Source organism: Manis javanica, chromosome 14 (genome assembly GCF_040802235.1).
Source record: "Manis javanica isolate MJ-LG chromosome 14, MJ_LKY, whole genome shotgun sequence".
Lineage (NCBI taxonomy): Eukaryota > Metazoa > Chordata > Mammalia > Pholidota > Manidae > Manis > Manis javanica.
The window spans coordinates 31,520,332-31,547,275 of record NC_133169.1 but is presented as its reverse complement, the minus strand read 5'-3'; the positions used below and the strand labels follow the sequence as shown (position 1 = coordinate 31,547,275).

Genomic DNA, 26,944 nt, shown 5'->3' with positions numbered 1-26,944 from the left:
GACCTCCTTCCACTTGGCTGTGTATGAGGGGACAGCCCCGTCTCGCAGAGGTTGCTGCCCAAGATAATCTTGGCTATAGCCGAGAAGTGCACCAGCCCTTTCCACTTGTGTATATTCCTGAGGAATCTGCTTTCCTGTAAGAGTTTTGCATCTTCTCATAGGGAATTTCTGTGGCTTCAATGTACCTTGATGATTATATGTCCAGTAATCCTGCTGCCTGGTTGTAGGCTATGGTTTCCAGAGAGTATAAAGCTCCCAGTGGGGATTAGATAGTCAAGGCAGGTATGGTAGGACCCCAGGGCTTTGCCTTTGATCCCTTTTAACCAACCTGTGGATGCGGGTGCCCCGCACAAGCTGGGCAGCAGGAGGGCCTGGCCAGCGTTCCTCCTAGTGCTCCTTTCCTGGCCAGCCGGCTCCTCTGCACATTTCTCACCTTGTTTGCCTGGAGCACTGGTGGGCACTGGCCATCACTTTTGAGATGTAATGTATCGACTTTTGTTGCTAATACAAAATGTGCTCAGGCTTGTTTGACGGACGGGGGTCCTCAAATCCCCCTCATTACGCTGCAGGCAGAAGCGGGGTGTGCATGGTCCAAACCACTTCTGGCAGAGAAGGGAAATCAGCTCGTGGGAGAAGAGCCACTTGGGCCAATCAATGTCCAAGGTCCATGCGCTCTGCCATCTGGCTACGGGTTTGACTTAGGAAGCAAAAGGGGCCTTCCTACCACTGGCCTCGTCTTTGTCTGCCCCAGCTGTGGAGAGAGCTTGGGAGACAGAGAGACGAACACTGCGAATGCTGGGTAAAACCTACTGCTGGTGGAGAGCAGTTATGGCCTCCCCTCTGGAGGGGGTCAGGTCAGGCTACGAGGACTAGACACCTGAGCCCTGCCTCACGGGGCGATGCTGGGTGTCTTAAGGGCTGTTCCCAGCATCCTTGCGCCCCAGGCTGTCAGGCTGACTGATCACATGTCAGCTGCGCTTTATGTGTTACTGTTTTACTGAAGTAAAATGAGAAGTCTGGCACGTATATTAATTCAGCAAGTGAATTTTTATTATGCACCTGTGAGTTTGTGGGAACAACGTCCAGGGTTCAGAGAAACGGGGGACAGGCACCTCTCAGATGTGGGATTCCTGAGCCTCCTCAGTGAGGCAGAAACCCCACTCACCCGCCTGCCCAGTCCCCAGGGAGGGACCAGCTCTCTAGTTACCTAAACTTTCCCCAGGGCAGGTACCCCCACTGGCTTCTCCTGCAGGAGAGGGGCCTGGGATTTGAGCCACATCACCCAGGGGGCTCCTGATCCAGGGACGACGGCAGCTCCCGCACAGCACCGAGGCGCACAGCCCACCTGTGGGTTTCAGCTCGCCACATTCCCTTTGCACCTTTCTCATAATCTGATTTTACACATAAAATACGCCAGTAAGTAGAGTGACATTCTTGAAGACAACTGTCTGGCAGATGAGTTAATAACCTCACTGCTAATGGGTCCCCGACAAGAGCACACAGTCTGGCTTCTATTTGGAATTTTCCCATCTTGGCCTTACAGATTTAATTTCCCCCTCTTCCTGGCAGATCAGTACAAGAGGCAAACTATTTAAAAAATGAGCAGCCCCAGTAGTTTATTGCTTGTTCTGGGTATGGCCCAGTGGTTTTCCCGCATTTTCTGTTCCCGGGTGTGTCACACATCCACAGACATCAATTGTGACTACGGGTTGTAACTTTCACTGGGCGTGGGGCAGGGGCGTCAGTGTGACAGTGAAGTGGATGACAAGGGGCAACAGGCCCTGTGTTCACTTACCCAACCTACTGGCTGCTGGTGGGACCCACACACAAACAGTGCCTGACACACTCAGCCACTTACAGCACCTGCCGTCCCTCCACCAGGCCCAGTGGTCATTGCCGGTCTTCCCAGAACGACATCACGGCTTCCATCAACTGAGGTCTCACCAAGGGTCGACCCTGGCCAGAGTCCCAGGCTACGGCCTTGAGGCTACGGTGCAGAGGACGCCCACCCTGCAAGCAGCTTGGGTCTGAACAGCACTTCCCACAGGGTTGAGGGCAAGCCACCTCATTTGTGTCGGCTTGCCTGTGGCCAGGCAGTGAACACAGCGCCATGGGGCTGTCATGCTGGTGGCTGACTTGTGTCTCCCCACTCCCCCACAGTTTAAGGCCAACCCCACATACAGTAGCATATGACCTTTGAAAACAGGGTCCCTGTGGACATAATTCAGATGGAAACAAAGGTAGCCCTTAACCCAGTGTGACTACTGCCCTTATAAAAGGAAGCAGACAAGCACATAGGGAGAACATCTCGTGAAGATGAAGGCAGCTGGGGAGACGCCTCTACAAACCAAGAAATATCCCTGACTGCCACCAGACACAGAAGCTGGGGCCTGGGACAGAGTCTGCCTCCTGAGGAACCAACCCTGCTCACAACTCATCCTGGCCCTCTGGACTCCAGAACTGACCTAAATTTCTGCTCTAGGCCTCCCAGCTCTTACAGCAGCCTTAGCAAAGGAATACACCCAGCAGGCTACTTTAATGCCACCTACATAGAGCATGACTTCCCGAAAGGTCCCATTTCCCCTGCTCAGCTATTCTGGACAAGGGACGTCCCCTTGGGGGCTAATCTCCCCATTCCTGGGCACCACAGAACAGGAAGGGGAACGTTAAGTGCCTTTCAAGTGCCGATGACTTCACTGCCCCCACAACCATTTACCAGTGACCCTCAGGGTCAAAGACATGATGCTTGGGGATGGTGTGCAACCAGGTTTAAAAGGGGGCTTTGCCCTGGTTGGCCCATATTCCCTAATAACCAGCTGCCATCACAAACAAAAGGGTACTAGTTTCTCTTCTGCAAGGAGGAGCTGGAAAGCTCCCCCTCAAGGCTTCTGAGCGTGAACAGGCTGCCCGGTAACTGCAGGATGCCCCTGGGGGCCAGGGCTGGGGACTCAAGCTTGTGATGACATACATGGCTTGGTGGGCTCGGCCCAGCTCCGTGATGCCCACAGCCCTGTCTCACTGTCCCCTCCTAGCCTGGCACCACCTGTAGCTTCCTGTTGTCAGATACAAAGGCCCAGAACCTTAGGATGGCTGGGGGGTCAGACAGGGCGGGATGGGGGTGTATCCAAGGTCGGTCAGTAAGGGACAGACCTCCATGGTCACTGCAGTGGGGGTGGCCCAGCACCGCTCGCTTGGGAAGCACTGGGCTGGGTTCCTAAGTCCCGGAGACGTGGTGTGTGGGAGGTTCCACGCTGGTGGTGACACACCGCCGTTTTTTGGCACAGCAGACAGAACACTCAGGTGGCCACCCTCTCACTACCTGAGATCCAGGGGCAGGAGGTGCAGTCCAGTCTGTCCTGGGCCGTGGCTGGGCTGCACCTGTGCCCCAGGCCCGGCTCAGTAGGAGTTGAGGGCCTGCTTGGAGCGGCGCTTCATGTGCAGGCGCTCATGGCGGAGGAGGTCGTAGTTCTGTAGAAAGCTCTTGGCGCAGTAGCGGCACTGGAAGGGACGGGCCTTGCCCTTGGAGTGCAGGCTGCTGCGATGCCGCGCTAGGTGGTAGGGCCGCTGAAAGGCCTTCCCGCAGTCACAGCATTGCAGGCGCAGGGCGGCCTTGCCTTTGGCCCGCATCCCGGGGCCCCCGCCTCGCGGCTCGGCGGTGGACTCCCTGCGCGGCAGCTGCTCACGCGCGTCGGATGGCAGGTGCATCCGCCGATGGGACAGCAGGTGCGCGTGCAGGCGGAAGCTCCGCCCACAGGCGCCGCACCGGTGAGGCTTCGCAGCCTCGTGCGTCTCCAGGTGCCCGTCCAGGTCCTCACTGTCGCTGAACAGCTCGCCGCACACCGAGCACTCGTGCTTCTGCTCACGGCGGCTCCGCAGGTGCCGCACGAAGTTGACCCTCCAGCGGAAGATCTTGCCGCAGTTCGGGCACACGTACTTCTTGGACGTGGCCTGCCCATCGCCTCCTGCCTCAGCTCCCCGGCGCAGGGCGGGGTGCCCGCCTGCCTCGTTGGCACAGTAGGGGCCGAGCTGGGAGTCCTCATCCCCAGAGCTGGACAGCACGATCTCGATGGTCACCTCCTCGTCCAGGCTGTCTCCCGGGGCTGGCTTGGTGCCTCCGGCTGTAGGGAAGCAACTTGGTGGGTCAGGGATACCGACCTGCGGGCCCTACGCAGAGCACGCATTTGGGCAGCACACCTTCCTGCCCTGAGGACCCCTGGTGAGGCCCGAGTCAACAAGCCCTCAGCAGGCACTATCCTGGGACCTCCTCTGTCTTCCCTTCCCTGTCCTTTCCCATCCCCCACATCACACACATAAGCAAACTCTGGCGAGGTGCCCCAAGGTTCAGGGTGCACCTGACAGGTCCTGTAGCTTCCCACGGTCTGCCCAATGGTCACCGCACCCTCTCAGTGTCACATCTGAGGGCTGCCAGTGACCACGAGTGATGATGGTAGAGATGTTCTGTAGTTCATAAGGTTTAAGGAAAACCACAGGTTCAACACGGAGTCACTGCTGGGCCAAGTTAACCCAACCACCACCTCCGTCAGCACTGTGGCAGTCAGGGATTTCCGGGCAGCATCCATGTGATGTCACATGGACCCTCTCCAAGGAAGGCAGGTGATCTACCTGTTAAGACCCTTCAGTCCCCAGATGGAGGTAATCTCACCAAAATACTCTGCTTATGACCTTTTGTCCTGCCTTTAAAATCCTTTCCCTTCCTGTTGCCCTCTGGAGCACCCCTTCCTTGCTGGAAAGGATGCTACTCGATTCATGAATTGCTTAACAAAGCCAATCAGATCTGCAAATTTAATTGGCTGAATTTTGTTTTCTAACAGTAAAGGAGACTGAAGCTAGTCCTGTGGACCCTGAGGCTGGGATTTTGGAAAGCAGGACCACAGGGAAGAGGTAGGCAGGCAGCGAGTGCCTGGAGTGACGTCCTGGCCTGCAGGCTGGGCCTGTCACACAACCCTTGGGCCTGTCTCCTCACTTTGGTGAAATGTGGGACTGAGATCTAGATCGGGGAATAGTGGTGCCAGCTCCTTTGAGACATTAGCAGGAGTAAGGCAGTTTGGAGCATAACTGCTTGGGTAGGGAACCCAAGAGCAGGTGGAGCTGGACAAACAAGAGCAGGGCTGGGAGACCCAGAAGGCTCAGCATAACCCATGGGGACCTGAATTCATCATTCAGGAGGCAAGGGGGGATGTCAGGGAGAATGAAACTGGGCAGCAGGAAGAAACAGAAGATTTGGAAAATTCCATCTATCCATGTGAGGAAAAAAAGAGTGCATTAGGGAGAGAACACCCAGGGAGTGGTTGGACAGCCATTTGCTAGCGATTATGGGTGCAATCCCTGGACCATCAACCAGTTCAGAAGCAAGGAAACATGAGTTAATGTAGGACCATCTGCAGAGAACCCTCCTGTCTGGTGGTCTGGACCCTGTGAACTGCATTCAAATATTTTTGAGACATTTGTATGAGCAGACACTGCCAGCTTAGACTAAAAAAGCAAGAGGCAGTAACTAAAAGCAGGCTGTCAGACATCTGGGACTCCACAGAACCAGCCAACAGAGCTGTTGCTGCAAGCTTGTACTGCCTAGGAAGGAAGAGGCAGGTCAGGGGCCCACAGGGCTGCACTGTGTCCACGGCCCAGAGGCCCAGGCCCTGGGGGAGAGCACTGAGCCAGAGAGCAACATCAGACCTGGACCTGATGGAATTTGCCCCGCAGAATTGCATGGGGGCCACCAGCCTCCTTCTGATTTCTCCCTTTGGAGTGAGAATGTCTACTTGAGGTCTGTTCCTGCATTTTGGAAGCAGTAATATGATGTCTGGTTTCACAGGCCCACAGCTGGAAAGGAATATACCTTAGGGCTCATCCATACCTGATTTAAAGCCTATTTGGACAAGATTATGGACACAGATCTGACGCTGGATAGACTAAGGCATTTGGGGGTAGGGTGAATGTACTCTGAATGCTAAAGTCCTCAGTGTGGAGGCAGGAGGAGGTGCAGCTACTGGGAGGAAGGTAAGGTTGTATCACATCTTAAAGGTGGGACGCTCTTGCTGGGGTCAGTGCCCTTGTAAGAGCCAGAGGCAGAAGTGCAGTCTCTCTGCCTCCATGAGCCGGCCGAGAGCCCTCACCATGCACCAGACCCACGACTGCCAGGGGCTCAGGCGTCGCCGCCGCCCAGCAGTGAGCATAACATTCTGGTGGAAGCCACTCAGTCTGTAGTGTTTCACCATCATCAATGTGCTGAGCACCGTCTAGAAGGTGCTGTGACGATATAGTGCACAGAACCGAGCAGACCTCACGGGCGCTGTGCCTGCGACAGAAACAGGGCTTCCAAATGTGAAGGGGCAAAGGCAAAAAGAAAGAAGGACCAGCGGATACCCACTAAGCAACTCAGAGAAAACACAATAAACCACAAAGACTCTGTCTCAGGGCAGCATAAGGCGCTGGCGGGACTGGCCTACATGGGTGGAGCTGGGCGCGTCCCCTATGGGCCCAGGGGATGTGGGGATATGGGTCTTTGAGCAGAGGGCGTGGGCGAGCCACCAAGATCAAAATGGTGCCCATCCTGGAAATGCAGTTTCTCTCCCTATTAATTCTCAGATAGCAGCCCTCCACTTCTTTTCGAGCAGGTTCTGGGTAGGAGCCAAGGGAAGGCATTGCAAACTCTCCCAGCGTACTTTCAAAAGCATCCACCTTTTGAAAGTACGCTGATGTAAAACAGGCCCGCTGTGGGCAGGCAGCAGCCAGAGGGTTCAAGAGGCACTGCACATCCACCATGCAGAAACAGGCCCCCCAGGAAACCACAGGGGAGCGGCAGCATGCAGGGAGAAAGTCCTGTCCCTCTAGGTCTGTCACAGATTTACTTAAATGTAAAATCCCTTTGTCTACACACAACCTGGGCAACACAAATAGCTGTGAGCCCTGCGAGGAGCTAGATGGAAATGCCCCAATACCACGCAAATCCTGCCTCCAAAAGGTACCAGTGGCAAACAGCCCCCACAGCTGCAGAGAACCTGCGTAACATCGTGGGTTCAGTAAGGCCTGGAGGCCTGGAAGGACACCTGGATACCGACACTAACAATGGTCTGTGTCAGCTTTTGCTTGGAGGTGGTGACTCTAACCAAGTGACTCAGGGACTAAGGGTGGGACTCTCATGAGGGCATGCATGCCACGCACAAGACACAGTACGCAGACACACTCATCCACACACTGGTGCACACCCTATCCCAGGCCCCAGGCCCTCCTCACCGGGGTAGGTGCTCTGAGTGAGCACTGTCTGTGGGCAGGCCTGGAACTCTGGCACCTGCATCTCATCCCGTTTTCTTTTTTCTTCTCCTGGGAATGCCTGGAGACTTGGAATGTCTTTACATAGAAGAAAATGGAAAAATCAATTCATCCTAAAGCTGCAGCGAGACCTGGGGAGGCATCTTAAAAGACACCAGCTATGGTCTGGGGCCAGCCCTGGGCTCGACCTCGGGCCAGCTGCTCAGAGTTTGTAAACAAATCAGCAGGCAAAACAGGCCACCCCCACATGGGCCCAGCTCTGCCCTATCCAGTGGACCGTGAACAAGTAACTGCCATCCCTGTGGGGGCTTCCGTTTTGTGTGGTGGGATCTCTACAGGGCTGGGCCCCCACGCAGAGGAGAGGCTGCAGAGGCAGAGGTGGGAGGGGGAGCTGCCACACTGGACACTCTGGATGCTTGGTCCAGGTGGGGATGGGGACCAACAGCCGGTCTGCACTGTGCCAGCTTTGAGCCCCAAAGGGGCGGGGGCGCACAGCTGCTGCTGATAGCGCAGAGCGCCCCTGAAGGAGCAGGCCTTGCCAAGCGTTATTTTTGGCATAGAGATTACAAACATGGATTCTGGTGACACAGAAGCTCAGGAGGCCACGGCTCCTCCCTGTGCCTGTCTCCTCGAACCACCTGCAGTGTGTAGATGGAAGAGCCAATTAGGCACTCGGAGATGCTGCATCCAGTGCCCGGCTAACAGGGGCATGCCCTCCTCCTGTCCCACCAGACTTCTGGAGGACCTGACCTCACTCTTGGGAGGCCACTGGGTTACCAGCACAAACCAGGTACCAGTTACAGAGGAGAAAGACAGGCCTATGATATCCTACTCTGAAGTTGAGGGAGGCAGTCCCTGCACTGGGCAAAATAAAAAACCCACCTCCTTTCTGGGATGAGGCAGGACATATTCCAGCAAGACAGAGTGCAGGGGGCTGGCCTCCAGCCCCAGTTTCGGAATCATTACTCACCCAAGTAGGAGACCTGGGGTGCTTCCTTCCCCTGGAGGTCCTGCAGTTCCGGAGCCTGGGGCTCATTCTCCTCGCCCTGGCAGAGAGCCAGTGGGGCGGCTACATCATCTGTGTGCAGAGCAGAGTATACGCCTGGTCTGTGATCTGGTCCCGCAAGACACGGAGCACAGGGAGGGGAACCAGGAAAGGTCCAGAAGAAAGAAGCTGGGCTGTGGCTCCAACAGGGGTGGTGCAGGGTCACAGAGCAGGGGACAGGCCACAGTGAGTAGGGAGCAGGTGGGAAGGAAGCAGAGTGAGGGCCAGTGGCGGGCCTGGGCGTCTCCTTCAGGCCTATCAGTTAGAACAGCAGAAATGAAGAGCCATACGGTAGGAACAGCAGAAGAGAAGCAGATGCACGGGGAACATGTCCCACTTGGTCCTGCATGCAAACAGCCAGGTAAGCCTGACCACAGCAACGAGTGGCAGGTGGTGGTCAAGCTGCAAAGCGTCCACAGGGCCACTGGTACAGGGGGCCTCTCATCAGGGCCAGGGGCAAACCGCAAGATCAGACACAGACCCCAGCTCCTGGGCCTCAAGAGGCAGGGACAGCTGTCTTACTCGAGGGCAAGGAGACCCCGTAGTCCTCCCCAATGATGAACTCTCCATAGAAGCCAGTCTGGGCAGGGTCTAGAAGGGACCAGTCCTCTTCTGAGAAGCAGAAGATCATGTCCTTGAAAGGAGAAGCCCGGTTCTGAAATCACAGGGGAACAACAGGGTTGCCTCAGTCCAGGGCCCACCAAGGGGAGGATCCAACCAACCAGGGGGGCTGTGCTGGGGTGGAAGCAGAGCCCGGCAACCCGTGCAGACAGGAGGGAGAAAAGCACACACACCTGCTGTACCATACTGTCCCAAGACCTACCGCCCAGAGCAGATGTGGGCGCCTCCCGGGGCAGCCAAGGATGCAGAGAGGCCTTTTGCTCCTGCAGGAGCCTGCCCACCCCCAGTCCCCAGTCCCCAGTCCCTCCTGCCCACCCCCCCAGTCTCAGACCCTCCTGCCTATCCCCAGCCCCAGGCCCTCCTGCCCACCCCCAACCTCAGATCCTCCTGCCTATCCCCAGCCCCAAGCCCTCCTGCCCACCCCCAGCCCCAGGCCCTCCTGCCCACCCCAGCCCCAGGCCCTGCTGCCCACCCTCAGCCTCAGATCCTCCTGCCTATCCCCAGCCCCAGGCCCTCCTGCCAACCCCAAGCCTCAGATCCTCCTGCCTATCCCCAGCCCCAGGCCCTTCTGCCCACACCCAGCCTCAGATCCTCCTGCCTATCCCCAGCCCCAGGCCCTCCTGCCAACCCCAAGCCTCAGATCCTCCTGCCTATCCCCAGTCCCAGGCCCTCCTGCCCACCCCCAGCCTCAGATCCTCCTGCCCATCTCCAGCCCCAGGCCCTCCTGCCCACCCTCAGCCCCCAGGTGGCCCAATGGGGAACATCCCTCAAACTACCAGTATGCCCAGCCTGCCACATGGACTCCATCTCTAGAGCTCATTCTGCCCACCACAGCAGCGAGGTCTGTACAGGCTTCCCTGCAGCACTCATGGTGTTGGACAAGCTAGTAAGAACTGGAAACTACCTGCATGCCCATCACTGGAGAACTGAGTAAACTACAGACATCCCGGAAGGCAGGATCGCATACCCTTAAGAAGCACGACTGCCGCCTGTGTGTCTTGTGCGGCTTGTGAGAAGTGGCTGTGTAGAGGAGCCTCTGCCCCATGCCCGGTGTCCAGAAGACTGCACAGCTGCTTCTGCAGGGGCACTGGTATCGGGGAGCAGGGCTTTCCTAACACTTTGTGTCATGTATGGGAAGGTGTCAAAAAGTGACTTGAATTTACAAAATGACTGCATATCCATATGGGAGATCAGAAAAATCAAGAAAGCCTTTGCAAAATGGAGATAGAGGTCTTTGCCAGTCAAAGCACAAAGTCAGTCTCAAGGTCCCTGTAGGTACTAGTATGACAAACAGGTGGATGATAACAATACCTGACTGAAAAATTACTTCTTTTGTTTGTAATGACCTAGAACCTTGAGTATTTCACAGCATATCTGGCAGAGGTGAAGTGTGTGAGAAGAACTACCAGTCTAGGGGACATTTCTGTTTGTACTTTCTAATCCCCAGAACAGAAATACATAAATGTATTCTTTCTACTAAGCATGCCACTACGTATATATACATTTGTAGTAACTGTCTGCATGTAGCATTCACTGAGTATTGGCTTAACAAGGCACATATTTTCTACAAAGGGTTTCAATCATAAAGCATTTGAAATAAAATTCCATTTTTGGTTAAAAAAATAAGTCTTTTATACAGTTAATTGGAAAGGACTTCAAAATGAAATTTAGGGGAAAAAAATGCAAGCCACAGTGCTTTTGTATAATATACTAACATCTGTTTTTTTAAATGGAAAAGAATCCATAGTATTTTGAACATATGTCTTTGCATCCACCTAGACCTCCAGAGGCTCACCATGTTACAGCCATGTGGTTGCCCCTGGGGAGCAGGGGCCAGGTGTGTGTGTTTGGGTTGGGGGACAGGGCTGGGGAAGGAGGGTTCTCAGAGACTCTCCCTCACCCACATACACACTTCTAATTTTTAAAGTTAAACCTAGAGAAAATAGAGTGATACAATGAGCATGAAGGGCGTACAACTCTTCAACTGCACTCACCAAGTTAACACTGCTCATTTTGTCCCATTTCCCCCTCTCCTCCTGTGCTGGGAGGGTACTTGTTCCCCAGATCTCTGGGGCATGATGCAGTCCCCCAACATGTGCCAGCACAGATTCCCCAAGAAGGTTCTTCTGAACCAGCATGATTCTTTACACACAGTGGTTCTCAACCAAGGGGGGCCGATGCAATACTCCAGGGATACCTGAAGACATTTCTATTTGTCCCACTGCAAGGTGAGCACTACTGGCACTAACAGAAGGCCGCTCGACACCCTATGTGCCCACATGGGCCCACATGACAAAGAATTATCTGACCAAAGCGTCACACATACCACAACTGAGAAACTACTCTACAACACCGAGAAACTGAACTTCTTTAGAATTATAAAACAGTTTCCTTTTCAAGGAAAAACACAAATTAAAGCCACAGGTGGCTGTGACAAGCAGCCGGGATGGGGACTCACTGGTGGGCCCCTAGGATCTTGCTAAATACAAACTGTATCTTCAAACGCCAGTCATCAGTAATGCAAATGAAATCCAACAACCATACATTTACAATTACTTGTCTGTTTCTCTTTGTTTTGTTTTTGTTCTTTCTGCACAAGCCCATCAAATCAGAAGTGTAATTATGCGCTGGGCTATAGAGGATGTAGGAAGCAGGCCCTCATACACGCTTGGCGGGAACGCACACGGGAGTATGGAACAGAGGCAGACCCTGCAGTCCAGTAATTCTACGTCTAGGTAGTCTTCCTAAGGAAAATGCGGGATGCATGCAAAGATGTGCGCTGAATGCAGAATACAACGTTTGGCAGAATCTCATGTGATGTTTTTCTTATTTACCCCCTTCTGTAATGTCTGAAGATTAATCCTGAGCATGTACCATTTATATGTTATTATGAAAAACTGAAGCAAATGCCCATATACCCAGCACATAGATATCACAACTATTAACAGGTAACAGACTCTGCTGCAGGTTTCTTTGAAAGATAAGACTGTGGTCACCCCTGAACTCCGGCTCCAGTAGCACCCCAGCTTTTCCAGAGGGAGGCTGCACTCCAGGGTTGTTTATTTTTCAGTGTGTGCCTTTTAAACTCCCACTACATCTGAAAACAGCTTGAAATGAGGTCACAGCTTGCCTCAATTTGTTTATGATCTATTCAAATCCATATATGTAAGTCTAGTTCATTGACAAACTAATGTGTATAATTTCACAGACTACAGTTGATTTTACCTATTCTTCTGTCAATATTCAGGTTTTTCCCAGCATTTTGCTGTTATAAGCTACAGTGCAATGAACGACCATGTCCGTCTGCCCCTCTGCGTGGAAGAGTGTCTCCAGAGTAGGTGTGGAGAGGGAGAATTACTGGATAGTCAAGAACACATACCACCCATATTAAATACTCCCACATGGTTCCCCAAGTGGGGTGCCTCGACTCCAGTGAACTGCCAGGCAGTGTGCTCCTGCCACACCTTTGCTTACCCCAGGCTGTATCACCAAACATGCACAGCTCTGGCGAGGCTGGGGGTGTGCAGCCATCACAGTGATGGGCTGCCGTTTCCTTGAGAAGCATCTCTTCGTGGGCATATTGGCCAGTGGAGTTTTGCCTACTTTGAGATGCTTATCTTATTTGCCTATGTGTCTATTTTCTAAGGGGATAATGTTGCTATTTTTTAAAATCAACTTGTTTTAAGTGGTGGATATACTTCAATATTTTTTTTTAAAGGATAACCTTATTTCAATTTTAAAATTTAAAAGTGTGTTGCAATCACTTTATGGTGATATAAAATAATAAGTCATATAGTGGCACAGGATGAAGATAAAAGCTTTGAAGCCAGAAATGTGGTTTTGGAACAAAAACAGACCAACATAAGAGGAGAAAAAGTCCAGAAACAAAATTTAGTACTCATAAAAATTTAATCATGAAAGAAAACCTAACCAATGGATTTGATTGAGAAAGATGATTATTATCCAATATGTCTGATATAGTTGGTTAACTATATAGAAATAAAACTAGATTCTTATCCTTGATCGTAAGTAATATAAAATTTAAAACCTTAAATTACCAAAGGGGTAAAAATGGCTTCCAGATAACATAAATAGAAACAGTCCATATGGAAAAATAATAGGCAGGTGTTCACATAAAAATTATAAATGTCTACAGCAATGAAACAGCATGAGTGAAATTAAAAGACAAACTAGGAGCAAATACACAGCATTTATGGAAGGCAAACATTACTTAAACATACAGAGCCCTACAGCACAACAGGAGAAGCCTTTCCTCCCACAAGAAAAAAAGAGGGAACCAAGAAAGTAAATATTTTTTAAAACATAATAAAAAAAAAAAACTCATCTTCACTAGTACAAGAAAAAATGTTTATAAAACATTTATCAATCATCATTTTGACAAAGAGTCAAAAAGGTGACAAAATTTCATCAACTACCTGGTCACTATACATGGAAATGTGTTCGAAATGCATTCATCACCTCCTTCGCCTGGAGGCTGAAATTCCCACAGCCCAATCACAGGACACTCCGGAACCTTCAGAAACACTTCAACTAGTAACTACAGTTAACAAAGTTGCTGGAAAGGACAATCTACGAAAATCAACTCTCTCTGTATTTCTAAACATGAAAAGCAACTGGAAGAGGAAATATAAAAAGACCAGACTTACAAGAGCATCAAAAACTATGAAATTCTTAAGAAAGATGTTTACAAAGTGTGTGCCCACCTGAACACTGAAGCACCAAGTGACTGGAAGGACTTAACATGTCCCTGGACTGCAAGAATCTACACCATGAAGATGCCAATTTGCCCTACAATGATCCAGAGTCACTGCAATTCCACACAAACACTCCAGCATTTCTTTTAGATACCGATGTGCTGATTCTAAAAATCCATATGGATGTGCGAAGCACTTAGAGCAGCCGTGAGAATCTCGACAACCAAGAAGCAACTTGGAGGACTCACACTGCCCGAGCACAGTGGGGGCAGAAGCCAGGCACTCAGATGCATGCGGACAGCTGGTTTCTAACAAGGGTGCCAAAGCGAAGGCGATTCAACAGGCAGAAAGGAAGATATTCTCAGCAACCGGAATAAGCAACTAAATATCAACATTAAAAAAAAAATCAACATTAAAAAAAACTTTAAACCATACACAAAGAACAACTTGAAATGAATCAAAGAAATTTTACCTAAACATAAAACCTACAACTATAAAATGTGCAGAAGAAAATTCTTTGTGACCTTGCGGTAGACAAAGATTTGTTAGAACACAAAAAACAAACAAAAGCAAAAAAATCAATAAATCAGAGCTTACCAAATTAAAGGTGTCCAATCTTGGAAAGACATCATCAAAGTAATGAAAAGGGAAACCATAAACTGGTAGAAAACAGCCTCAATTTGTGTATCTGACAAAGGTCTTTTACCCAGAATACATATCTTTAAAAATTTCTCTAAACACAGGAAGACAAACAACCCAAAATATAGGGAAAATATTTGGACATTTCACAAAAACGTACAAATAATTCATAAGCACATGAAAACTTGCTCAGCTTCATCAGTAAAAAGGGAAATACAAATTAAAGCCACAATGAAATACCTACTTTAATGACCTATATATGTATTTCCTATTTTCTATATGTATTTATATAATATTTCACATATATATATATACACATTACATATGTATGTATTTTTTAATGACAATACAAGGAGGTGATGAACAGGTGGGGCAAATGAGCTCTCACTGTGGGAAGGGGTGTGACTGGTAAATCACTACAGAAAACCACCATTTCTCACACAATCAAGCACACACTTACCCTATAATACTGTCACTCCCAAATCCCTCCCCAAGAGAAGGAAGCACACACCCATAAAAAGACGTGTACAGGAATGATCACAGATGCTTTGCTCCTAACAGCCAAAAATGGAAGTGACCCACGTACCCACCAACAGGTTGATGGACAAATCCGGTGTGGCGCAGTCCTAAGAGGGGAGCACGAGTGGTTGCGACGAGTAATGAGCTGATACACACCCAGTGACACTCCAACCACCAGGCCTGAGCAAGTGAAGTGTGACCAGAGGCCACACGCCACGTGACTCCTTTCATAAAGGCCTAAGAGGAGCCGAGCTGGTCTACCCTGACCCAAAGGAGGCCAGGGCCTAGGCGTGAGAGCATAGCCACCTGCAGAAGGACCAGGGGGCTTCTGGGGAGTGGTGATGCTCCCTATCCCGACGGGTGAGAGTTACATGAGCGTAGACGCTTGTCAAAGAGTCTCTAAACTTCACATTTGAATAGGTGTATTCTTTGCAAATTGTAGCTCAGGAACAGACTTAAAACAGTAGAAAGACAGAGGCCCTTCTGGGTCATCATTTTGGTGAAGGTTAAGAACAGTGTTAACAGAAAAGAATAAATATGGAACAATTTTATGGAAGTTCTACATACAAGCCACAGGAATCATATCACCTGAAACCTTTAGTCTGGAGATGGGAGCTGTAGCGGCCTTGCGGGGCACACCATGCTTCCAGCTGCAGGACATGCACCTGGGCAGGGACATGCCCAGCCTGGCACTCCCGCCCAAAGGGAGGCTGGAGCTCTTTGCGAGTCAGACCCCAGCTGGTGAGGCCCATCTTTAGTCTTCAAAATGTCGCTGCCATGACAAAATGAAAACCCAAGGAGGTGTTGGAGCTGAGACAGCTGAAGAAGAGTGGCCCCAGATGCTCAGAGAAAGCTCAGAGCTCCAGATGTGATGGATATACCGTGGTCATGGAAGCAAAAGGCCCTTGCTTTTAAGAAAATTGCCCCTGTGGCCTGAATAAAGAGATAAAGGGGCATGCATGCATCCTACTCTCTAAAGATTCAGGGAAAAATGGTGTTCAGGGGCTGGGAGATGAGACAGTCAGACAGAGACAGAGGCAGAGAGAGGGAGAAATCAAAGTGAAGGGTATTTGAAGTCTCTCTCCTATTCTTGCAATTAATTCCAAAGAAATTAAAAAGTAAACTCTCAAGAGTATTTAAAATACACCTAGAATTGAATCAGGAGTTCGGAAGGGGGCTCCTGGAACGAACCCGTACATTCAAATCTCATAGGCGTCTTGGTAAGAAGGCATGCTCTGCCTCAGGAGGTGGGGCCAGAGAGGCTGTGTCTGGACAGGGCCTTAAGTGGTTTTGCTCTGGGAGATGCCGACGTGGGGGAGGCGGGGCGGGTCCTCCTGACACAATACCAAGGAATGGAACAGGCGTCAGGAGACCACAGCTCCTGGGGGGAGAACCCGATGTCAGTCTCGAAGGGCATCAGAATACGCCGCCCTGGGATGCGCCAGCTGAAGGCCACTGAGAAACAGATCTCTCTCCACCCCATTATTTGCCTAAAGGTGCGGCAAAAATCATCCCCATGAGGGTGTCCCCCTCACCTCTCTCCTACTTGGCAGGGAAAATGACTCTTCACACCAAGGAGAAGCCTACATTCGCACCAGCCCAGAGCAGTGTAACAAACTACTACATACTCTACTTGCCTCCATTAGTTCCACATATATTTACCTTCCCACAGTTTATCACACCCTGAAGCTCACAACCCTTTCCCTTTGTCTTGTCACTTCTACATAACTGTATCACCCTTGGCTGAAATAATGGTCTATGGGCCTTGGGGCCTGACTGTCTTTTGGGGTTTTTGTTGCATTTCTGCGAGGCATCCCCATAGCCACATGAAATAAATATCTTTTTCCTGTTACTCCGACATCTGGCAGTTCAATCTGCAGGGCCCCAACCACTGAACCTAAGGGAGTAGAGAAAAAGGTTTCCCATTTCTTAAAGAGGAAAAGATGGTGACTGTCACTATCGATGGAGTATGAAAGAAATCTGTGCTCTGAGACAGCACCGTGCGGGGGTCTGGTTCTGCATAGTCTCAAGGAAAACTTGGCAGAATGTATTATCAAAAGAGAATGAATTTCTTCCCTTCAAGCTTTGGATGGGTATCTGAGAATCTACCCAGAACTGGAAAAAGGAACAAAAACAGTGGGTAAAGACGGCATCATGGAAGCAAAGCCCAGCCCCAGGGCCAGGGCAGGGAATGGCTCAGGGGTGCCCCATCACTGACAGAATCTGACATGGCCACTTAGCAGGATACCCAGGGAGCTTTCCTACCACAGGGAAATGTGCACCTACTGCGGGAAACATGAAAGCAGGACGCGATGACCCACAGCGGGACCCCAGCGAGGCACAAATAGCATGGCACAGGAAAACCTAGAAGCTCATCAAAACATTCCGAGATCTCAGGTAAGTGGAAACATGTAACATACTTCTGGTCTGTAAATCTGTCCAGTTTTTGGAAAGAGAAAGGATGGGGTAAATAAATGTCTTTAGTATGAGATTTTCAGGGGGCACTTGCGCTGCCCTCTGGAAGACAGAGTGGGCATCCTTTTCCCTAATTCCTCCCAGTAAGAACTAAAATCCTAGCCATTACATATAGAATATGCACAAGACTCTGGGAGGTGGAGAGGGGAGTCCAGCCGGGACCTCAGCCCTGAGCAATGACCCCATGGGGAGAGCCCTGCCCCACAGACCAACCCTCAGGAACACCCTCCTGGTGAAAATACAGCCCCAGGGGAGCAGGACAGGGGCGGCCCGGTCACACAGTCACTGCTCTTTAACCAGGTGCCATGAAAACGCCAGGCCCCCAGCCTCGCTCACGCCAGCACAGACTGAGTCTGGAGTGCTGCCCACACCAAGCCACAAAGAGGCGTCCTTACACCCTGCTGGGGGGTTCTCAGGGAAGGCCAAGCTGGGAGCCAGGCCTCCGGGTCCTGCTGGCTGGTAACAGATCCCCCCAAGGCCCCAGTCCATGGAGACCCCATGGGGACCAACAGAAACTCCACCCACACAACCCCCTCAGTGCCAATGGGGACTGAGGGGGAACCCGGCTTCCTCCCCCATGTAGCAGGAATGTTGTGGCTGCTGTCTTCTCCCGCTGGAGCCCTGTCCAGAAAACCAGCTGTGCCAAGGGTTCAAGCGACATCCAGTTTCAAATACAGCACACCACATCGAGGCTTCAACAGGATATCATGCACTGTTCCAAGACCCAGAAAGATCTCAAGCTGAACGAGAGCAAGTCCCCAGGCCCAGCCTGGGGGCCGTCTGCAGGAGGAGGGAACCCTGACAGAAACGCTTCCCTGAGCAATTACAAGGCACTTAAAGGAGAAGCAGAGAGCCTTCTAATGAAAAGAGAAGATACGAAGACCAGCCAAGCGGAAGCAGAACTGAAGTTCCAATACTGAAGAGCCCGCAGATGTGCTCAGCAACAGAATGGAGGAGGCAGAGGAATCAGTCACATCTAAGGCAGAAAAAGAAAACTGTCCCAACTGAACAGAGAGAAAACAAACTGAAAAGGCATGAGCAGAGGCTCGGCTGTCTGCAGAGCTGCAACTAAAGCCCTAAAATCTGCCATCAGAACCCTGGGAGAGAAAGAGGGGGACCAAAAATTACTTGAATTAAAAAATGGCTCAAGATTTCCCGGAGCTGGAAGGAGACATAACCCATAGATGCAAAACCCTCAGGTCCAGAAGCGGAATAAAGCCCAAACTGGTGATAGGAAGAAGTCTGCGCCGAGACACATCATAATTAAACTTCTGAACACTAAATGCAAAAGAAGGGGGAAAAACCTTAGAAGGGGCAGAGAAAAATGGTACCTTTCCCACAGGGGAAAAGAAAATGCAGAAGACAGCATATTCCTGACCGGAAGCCATGGAGGCCAGGAGGAGGGGGCACTGTATTTCTCAGGTGCTGAAAGAGAGCTGTCAACTGTGGGTCCTCTATCAGGAAAGATACCTTCAGGAGGGAAGGGGGGAATCAAGACATTCTCAGATGAGTCAAACTGCATTTGCCACCAGCAGACTTACCTTCAAAGAATGGCCAAAGGAGATCCTAAACAGGATGGAGACAATAAAAGAAGAAACCATGGATTGTAAAAAAGGAAGATAATGATGAGCCGAAATATGAGTAAATACAATAGGCTTTCCTTCTCCTTTCAAGTGCCCTAAGTAACTTTAATAGTTGAATCAAAACTTTAACAATTCTGATATGGTGTTAAATGTACATAGAGGAACCATTTATATCACTTTTATTATAAAAGGGGAGAGTGAAGGGACATAAAGGTTTCTGAACTATATAATGTAGCATCTAGAGCAATTACTAAAAAAAGCTATATTGACAAAGACTATCAGCTTGGGCAAACTTTAGTCAGGCTCCTGAATCTTCTCCCAGGTGTGTCTAAACATCCTTGTAAAATCCACTCTTAGCAGGAAGCCTGCTAAGTGAGCTTAACCAGACCCCTCACCCTATCTGATCGCCCAGATGTCTGATCAGGCTCCTCATGACACCTGACCCTGTGGCCTGTCCAGAGAGCCCTGGCAGGTTGGTTAACCCAGAGTGCCCCTCACCCCGATGTTTCCTCTGTGATTTTCCACCCACGTCACCACCTGCTCCATATAAATCCCCACTCCAGGCTGTATTCAGATGGAGCCACTCTCCCCACAAATTGTAAAATCCCACTGCAGTGGTGCCTGTAGCCACACCGATGGTCTTGAACAAAGCCTGCTTTATCACCTCTGACAAGGGTCACTGAATATTCTTCTTTAACAATATAAAGACACACACTCAACAACACAGTGGCCAATCAAAATGGAATTCTACAAAATGTTCAAATAACCCACTGGGAAAGCAAGAAAAAACACGGAGAAACAAAAAAAAAACAGAATACATGAGGGAAGAAAAACAGACTTGAACCCTAACATGTCAGTAAGTACATAAAAATATTCGGTCTAAATAGATCAATCAAAACACAGCAACTGGCAGGGCATATGAGAAAACATGAGTTACATGCTATTGAAAAGAAACTCACTTCAAGCATGTCATACAGGCAGCTCAGAAGTAAAAAGATGAAAGGTGTACAGTATATAATCATTAATCAAAAGGAAGAAGAGCAGCTCATTAGTACCAGTAACACAGACTCCAGAACAAAGAAAAGTAGCAGAGAAGACACTACATAATAACAAAGGGGTCAGTTCATCAGAAAGACACAGCACTGCTGAAGCACGCACACCGAGCAGAGGAGAGGCAGAACATGCAGCACAGCCTCACAGAGCTGAGAGGAGACTCAGACACATCAGTTATTACAGCCACACGTCAACGTCGCTCTCATGGCGGATGGGACCATCAACAGATAGACAAGCAAAGATACAGAAGAACTGAATAGCACCACCAACCAGTAAGTTCTAATCAACATTTACGGAGCTTCCCCAGGCTGATGAAGAGAACTTAAAAAGCTGACAGCTGACACCATGCAGGACGGTGAAAAGCTGAAGGCTTCCCCCCAGATCAGGAGCAAGGCAAGGATGCCTGCTCTCTTCACTCTATGTTGAACACTGCGGGATGTTCTCGCCAATGGAATGATGCAAGAGGAAATGAAGGCAAACTGACTGGAAAGAGAGAGAGAGAGAGAGAGACTATCCTCATCTGCAGGTGGCATGACATCTGAGCAGAAAATCCAAAGGATTCTATTCAAAAACAAACATCAAAAATCTCTTCTTTAACTGATGTGTGACTCCAGTAACTCACAGAAAACAAAGTAAACATACAAAAATCAACTGTATTTCTTACACCAGAAATGAGTATGTTGTCATCCAAATAAAAAAGTATAATGCCATTTACAACTGCTCAAAAACTGAAGTGCTTAGGTGTGATTAACAGAACACGTGCTCAAGGCTGAGACCCACGCAGCACCGACGACAGCAAGCAGAGCAGTGAGCATGCAGAGGGGCACCACATGCAGACAGAGCGGTGTCGACGGTGCAAATGCTGACGCACACAACACAGGCATAACACAATTTCTGCCAAAACCTCAGTAAGACATTTTGTAGCTATGGATAAGACTATCCTGAAATTCACACAGAAAGGCCAAGGAACTAAAACAGCTAACATAAATTTTAAACAGAAAAATACAATGAGAGGAATCAGTCTACCCAATTTCCAGATCTACTATAGTTATAGCAATCAAGTCTGCAGTATTAGTGGAGAGAGGCAAACAGATCAGTGAAACAGAATGGAGAACCCAGGGACAGACCCACACAAACAGCTCAATGATTTTGACAGAACAGCGCAAGAATTTGCTGGAATCAAGATGACTTTCCCAACAAACGGTGCCAGAGCAACTGGGTGCCCACTGGCAGAAAACATGAGCCCCCTGAACTAACTCTTGCACACCTTATACAAAACGTAGAGATCAGAGACTTAAATGCAAAGGGAGCAGGTGGATCACTGATCATGGACTAGAGGCACCACAGTCTTAAATACAAAATGTGTGACTATATAACTTTTAGGAAAAAAGTGTAAGAGGAAATCTTTGAGATTCAAGACTAGGCAAAGGTCAGCTTTACACCAAAAGCACACTCCTTAAAAGGAAAGCTGTTCGCTCTGCTATGACTCTTTAAAGGGATGGAGAGAGGCTGCAGAGGGAGAGGCAATATTTGCAAAACACAAACCAGACAAAGGACAAGTGCCTGGAAAATAGGAGCAACAGCAAAAATGTAAGTGGTCCCAATGGAAAGAACATGGGCAGAAGTCACGAAGAAACATTTCACAGAAGAGGGTCTCCAGATGGCAGATAAGTTAGGAAATGAAAATTTACACAATACTAAGGGATCATGGCACGCTGCTCGGAACAGTAATAAAAAGAGGGCCACCACTGAACGCTGGCAAGCCTGTAAGATCATTCACACGTCACTCATGGGGATGTAAAATGGTGAAGTTGCTCTGGAAAAGGACCTAAGTTTCCTTAGAAAACTATATCACTCACCGGAAGCAGCTGGAGGGCGGTCACCTGCTGTGCATCCCTCAGACTCATGTCCTGAAGAAGGGATGCATCTGCTGGAACTGGAAAGAGAGGGAGAGGGCATCTCATCAAGTCCTGGGACTGTGTGCTCGGCTGCAGGAGCAGGACTGGGAGGGTGACGCACATTTACAGCTCCGGCAGGCCACAAGGATTCTGCCACTTTGCTTTCAGACACGACAACGGGTCATCAGCGGGGAAGCGCTGTGTGGGCTGAGCTGTGCGGGCTGTGCGACACCCACAGGTCCCGGGACCTCAGCTTCATCGTCCGCAATATGGGGGAAATGAAGGTGAGAGCTCTGTGGGGTTGAAGCGTCAGTACGAGCTGCCGGCCATGAGGATAGTGTGGGGCCCCAGTGCCACATACCTTACACACTTACAAGTCTGTAAACTGCAAATCTCCATATGGAAGATGATGATCACCACGAAGTGCTCCCAGAAGAGCACCTGATGCGGTGCCCTGCAGAGCCAGTACCTGACCACCCCACCTTCCCCTTTCCAGGCTTCTGGGGCCTCGGCCACATTCTAACACAGTTTCTCTCCTGTCTGGCAACTACACCCTGCCAACTACACCCTGCCAGACTCCATGAGCATGCAGTGAGCCACCTACGTGGGCAGGGCAGGAGCAGCTATGTGGGATGAGAACGGGACAGGAGCCAGCTCAGCCAGCAGTGACCCTTAGGTGTCCCAGGAGTGAAGAGCAGCCTCCCCAGTCTGATGCCAGCAGTTCAGTGGGGGGTTAACTCTGCTCTGAGCTGCCACCACAGGGCAAAGACAGTGTCTTCACTCCAAGGAGAGCGGCTTGGGAGAACAACCCTGCCCACACTTTACCCCAGACACCCAGCCTCCAGAACTGGGAAAACAAATTTCTGTTCTGCAGGCTGCCCAGCGTGACCCTTTGCTATGCAAGCCCCAGTGGACTAATCCACCTAGAGTGAGTTATCACAAAACACCTACACATCTTGACTTTTAACCAAGGAGAAGCTGGAGACTTTATCTGATATGTACAGAAGTCAGCAGTTTCATACGCAGAGAAGTTTAATCTTAATAATTTCAGATAACTACAATACAATGGACTTCTGCGAGTCATGAGAAAGCACTCCAGGCCTCCTGTACTCCTTTTCCCTCTGTAACTACAGTGCAATGTGACAAATTGGTCCAACTAACCCTGGGGAGGACCCTACCTTCAACCTAACAGAACATCCCGCCATGCTTACCTCAACTAAATATCATGGGCAGCTTGGCCCCTGGGCAGCATTCTATGGCTGTAATCCTTTAACCTCAGAAAACCCCATAGGGTAGTGGTGACTGGGGAGTTGAGAAGCATGCTCCAGTCACAGCTGGAGGATTCAAAGCCAAGCTTGTCTGCTGCCACAGCCACCCACCCACACACTGCCACTCTGTACCAACAGCCAAATGTGTCCCAGGCCACGCAGGCCCCATACCCTGGGTGCACCTGCTCCCTCCAAGCATTTTCACACTTTCTTGCAGCATTGTAATCCTGTAAGCAGGAGCTGTTTAGCCAGAAAGAGGCTCAGAGAGACGCTCAGCTCCTGACACAGGCCCTAGTGGGACAGCGGCAGTGATGGCTGTCCCCCAAACCGGAAAGCCCGAGATGTGCTCTCAGATAAGATATGCAATATTGAAGACACCTGCTTCTGGCAGAGGCCCCTGGGCAGACTGGGTTCAGGGAAGATGGGATTCAGACTGGATTGCTCCAGGGATGAACCCAGGCCCTGCCCAGAAGACATAACAGGGCCCCTTAGGGCAGAGACAGGAAAACCACCTGGAGCCTTGGCCAAGAGCTCAGGCGGGCATGCCCTCCCCTCCCCTCCCCTGCTTGTACCTGGGTCCCCGCCGAGCAGCCCTGGTGGTCGGCTTGGGAGTCCCTGACCCAGGGCCAGGGGCTGCATGTCCTGGCTCTTCACGAGGTCACCCTGGGGTTCTGTCAGCAGCCGCTCCTGCTCCTGGTCTGGGGGGCTGTCCCCATCGTCTATCACCACGGGGTCTTCACAGTGCTTGAGCTGCAATCCCAGAGGGGGCTCTTAAGGGCCAGGTGAGGGCCAGCAGCTGCTCCAGGGACTGGCAAACACCCTCCACTCCTGCCTGGGCTTGCGGACCATCTCCACAGCTGAGCGTCAAAGGCTGGGCCAGGGGCACCGGCAGGGTTGTGAGGACTGACGTAACTGTGCCCCAAACAGGGGCCTTGGGGAATGGGGCCTGCTTTCCTGGACACCAGACTCCAGCAAGGGCCCTCTTCAGCCTGCTGCCCAGCCAGCCCAAACCCCTCCCTACCCGCAGGTCCTGCTCCCCTTCCCCTCTCCATGCCTGCCAGCGCCACATTCCCATCCCCGTCTCCCCCTTCCGGCCCCTTCTCACCCACTGCCAGGGTCTCCCGGGCTCCCGTTCCAAGGCCTCCACGGCGGCCACGGCCTGATCGCTGTTCTCGGGCTCCTGAGCCCGCACCCAGCCCTGGACCTCCCGGGGCAGGATGGCCAGGAACTGCTCCAGCACCAGCAGCTCCAGGATCTGCTCCTTGGTGTGCCGCTCGGGCCTCAGCCAGCCGCGGCACAGGTCGCCCAGGCGGCGCAGGGCCTCCCGGGGGCCCGCGGCCTCCTGATAGCGGAACCGGCGGAACAGGCGGCGGGAGGACTCGGGGCTGGGGAGCTCCCCTGGGGGGCTGGGGTTTTCTCCCGGTGGGCTCCTCATTTTCCGGGGCGCCTCGCTTTCCTTTGGAGCCAAGACTCGGGGGCACAGGGCTGTGGGCATGACGGGGTTTGATGGGGTCAGCTGCAGAAGAGGACCCTATTTTCAAACAGAAATCGCTGTTTCACCGCTCCGGTCTCCTGCGGCGGTTCCCCGGGGTGGCGGGAGGGGCAAGGCCCGCGAAGACCAGCCCTGGGCCCTGGATTCGGGAGAGTGGTGGTGGGCTGGTCCTCACCGGAGGCGAGAGGAGGGCCGCCCACAGCATCATTAGGGCGCGAAGGAGGAAGGGGGCCGGGGAAAAGCAGCGGCCTGTTAGCAAGACACTGGCATTTCGCGCCTCCCGTTAGCACCAGGGCCGCATGCAGGGTGGGACTGTCAGTGGTACCTTCGGGGCAGGGCCTCCAGGACAGGGCCTGAGGCGGACCACCCAGCAGGCCGCTATCTTGAGGCTTCTGAACCGGAATCACCGTCCTTGGCCTTGGGATTTTTACAAAATGAGCTGGAAAGACAGACAGACACGCCTGGGAAAAGCCTTCTAAGTAGATCAAGGACGGGCAATCCACCCCGCTGGTGGTGCTGGGCTTGCTGGAGGGGGAGAGCCGGGATGGGGATGGGGAGGCAGTGGACAAAGCAGCGGCCAGCCCCAGGCGGGGCAGGGGAGGTCCCAGCGGGCAGCCACGTCCTGAGTTTACCAGAGAGCACTCCTATTCAAAATCCTCAGCGCCTTCGGACCTGCCTCCAGCTCACTTCAAAGTCTGGCGGGTAAACGTATGCCTTGACCTTCAACCTCGCCTCCACCCTTGTCATCTTCAAACCAGGAGGCAGGCCACCGCGCACACCTCCTGCCCTTCCTCAGGAAGGTCAGAGGTGGGGCTCAGGGTACAACCCCGCCTCTCTAGGTGTGGCTCAGGGGGCCACCGCCGCCCCAGACAACACCCGTGGCGATGGAGTAGGAGACACCACCCCACACTGTGGGCGGAGCTGAGGCCCAATAGGGGCCCACAGCTCGTCCCCAGGCCTCGGAGATCCTGGACACGCGGGTTGGAGTGGCCCCAGGAGGCCACACCTCGATCTACAGCACAGTGTGCTCCCACGGGCCCCAGGCGGGATGCGGGCCTCATTCCCATTTCACAGGAAGCCAAGTGAGGCCGAAGGGGCACCAGAACCACCCGGAGCGGCCGCCTAGCCGCAGTGTGTGCACCTCTCCGCCTTCCAACGTGCGCACACAGACTGGCATCCGGGAGCTGGGGGCGTCTGGGGCACACATCGCTGCCTGCCCCACCACCGAGTTCCTCCGGCGTCTTCTCGGGCATCTGGAACCCACGCTCGGCCCCACGGGCCCCCTTCCCCGGAGCGGCCGTCACACACCTGCGGGGCCGCAGGGTTCCTGAAGTCTCCCCCGCGGTGGGCGCCGCGCCCCAGCCTCTGCACGCGGAGCGCGTGGAGCAGCCCGCGCCGCGCTCTGCGGATCAGCCCCCAACCGGACAGCGCGCTCGTCTTTGTCGCTCCGGCACCTGACACGGAGGCGGCTCCCGGGCAGCGCCGGATGAATGAGCTAACGCGAGCCCCGGGGGATCCCCGTCGGGGGCGGGGCGGGCCTCACGCAGGTCCGGCGGGAACCGAGCCGCGCCAGCCTGGGAGAGGGGTGGCAAGCCGGGCAGGGCGGCGGGCACGCGCCCCTCGCCCCTCGGTCCCGCCACCCTGCCCGCACTCTCGCGCCCGCCCGCGGCTCGGCCGGCAGCTGCGCACCTCAGCGCCTGGAGCGCCTTCCCGGCGGCCGACTCGGCCCCCCCTCGCTGCGGCGCAAGGCCCTGGCAGCCGCTCCTCATCCTTCCGGCCCGCTCCTTGGGGTCCTCCCGCGGCGCGGTCTCCGCAGGCGTCCGACTCCGCGTCCCCTGCTCCTGCGGGAAGCCGGCTCGGCTCGGGACGGAAGACGCGGGGGCAAATGGAGGCGCCTGGAAAACAACGCAGCGCTTCCTTACCCCCGCCGCGGGGGCACCGACGCCCGACGCGGGTGCGGGGACGGAGGCCGGGCGCGCGGGGAGGCGCGCGGGCCGCACTAACCGCCGCGGCGCGTCCCCGTTGGCGGGCCGCGCAGGCCTGGCCGCCGCCGGAGCCCGCCGCCCGCGTAGGAAAGGAAAGGCCGGAGCCCTCCGGCTCCCTCCCCTGGGACACTTCCTGCTCCGCTCTAGGACCGGGGAGGTCTCCTCATCTCAGTGGTTCGCTCCTCCGCCCCCGGGCCGAGGTGTGCGCGGGGGTTGACATCCGACACCCCTGGCCCGGCCGGGCCGGCGCGCCCCGCCCCTCTCCGCCCCGCGCGCGCCCGGCCTCCCAGCGGGCTCGCGCGTGGGCGGCGGCCACGCGGGGAGGTCGGCCAGAGGTGGCGGGCGCCTGTGGGATGGAGAG

General features: G+C 52.7%; 1 protein-coding gene across 6 annotated transcripts; it reads right to left on the bottom strand.

Annotated features, from left to right (window-relative positions):
• Positions 1–1,028: 1,028 nt before the first annotated feature.
• Positions 1,029–26,746, bottom strand: ZNF496 (zinc finger protein 496). Of its 6 annotated transcripts, none has more exons than XM_037008820.2 (10): positions 26,603–26,746; positions 25,231–26,493; positions 24,924–25,037; positions 24,212–24,637; positions 23,679–23,856; positions 21,800–21,876; positions 8,858–8,990; positions 8,261–8,368; positions 7,255–7,368; positions 1,029–4,118 (listed from the first exon to the last, which is right to left on the bottom strand). In XM_037008820.2, the coding sequence occupies exons 4-10, from the start codon at positions 24,599–24,601 to the stop codon at positions 3,397–3,399; spliced, it is 1,722 nt and encodes a 573-aa protein (XP_036864715.1). In that variant the 5' UTR covers positions 24,602–24,637; positions 24,924–25,037; positions 25,231–26,493; positions 26,603–26,746; the 3' UTR covers positions 1,029–3,396. The 6 variants fall into 6 exon arrangements, with proteins under 6 accessions (XP_036864715.1, XP_036864716.1, XP_036864718.1 ...); XM_037008821.2 differs by having other exon boundaries at positions 25,740–26,493; XM_037008823.2 differs by having other exon boundaries at positions 25,907–26,493.
• Between the last annotated feature and the right edge of the window lie 198 nt (positions 26,747–26,944).

Coding starts and splice junctions, on each gene's coding strand:
- ZNF496 (XM_037008820.2), bottom strand. CDS start 24,601: ATGCCCACAGCCCTGTGCCCCCGAGTCTTGGCTCCAAAGGAAAGCGAG. Junction 21,877..23,678: donor GCTGCTCGGCGGGGACCCAG/GTACAAGCAGGG, acceptor CTCTCTTTCCAG/TTCCAGCAGATGCATCCCTT. Junction 8,369..8,857: donor CGGGGTCTCCTTGCCCTCGA/GTAAGACAGCTG, acceptor CTCTGCACACAG/ATGATGTAGCCGCCCCACTG.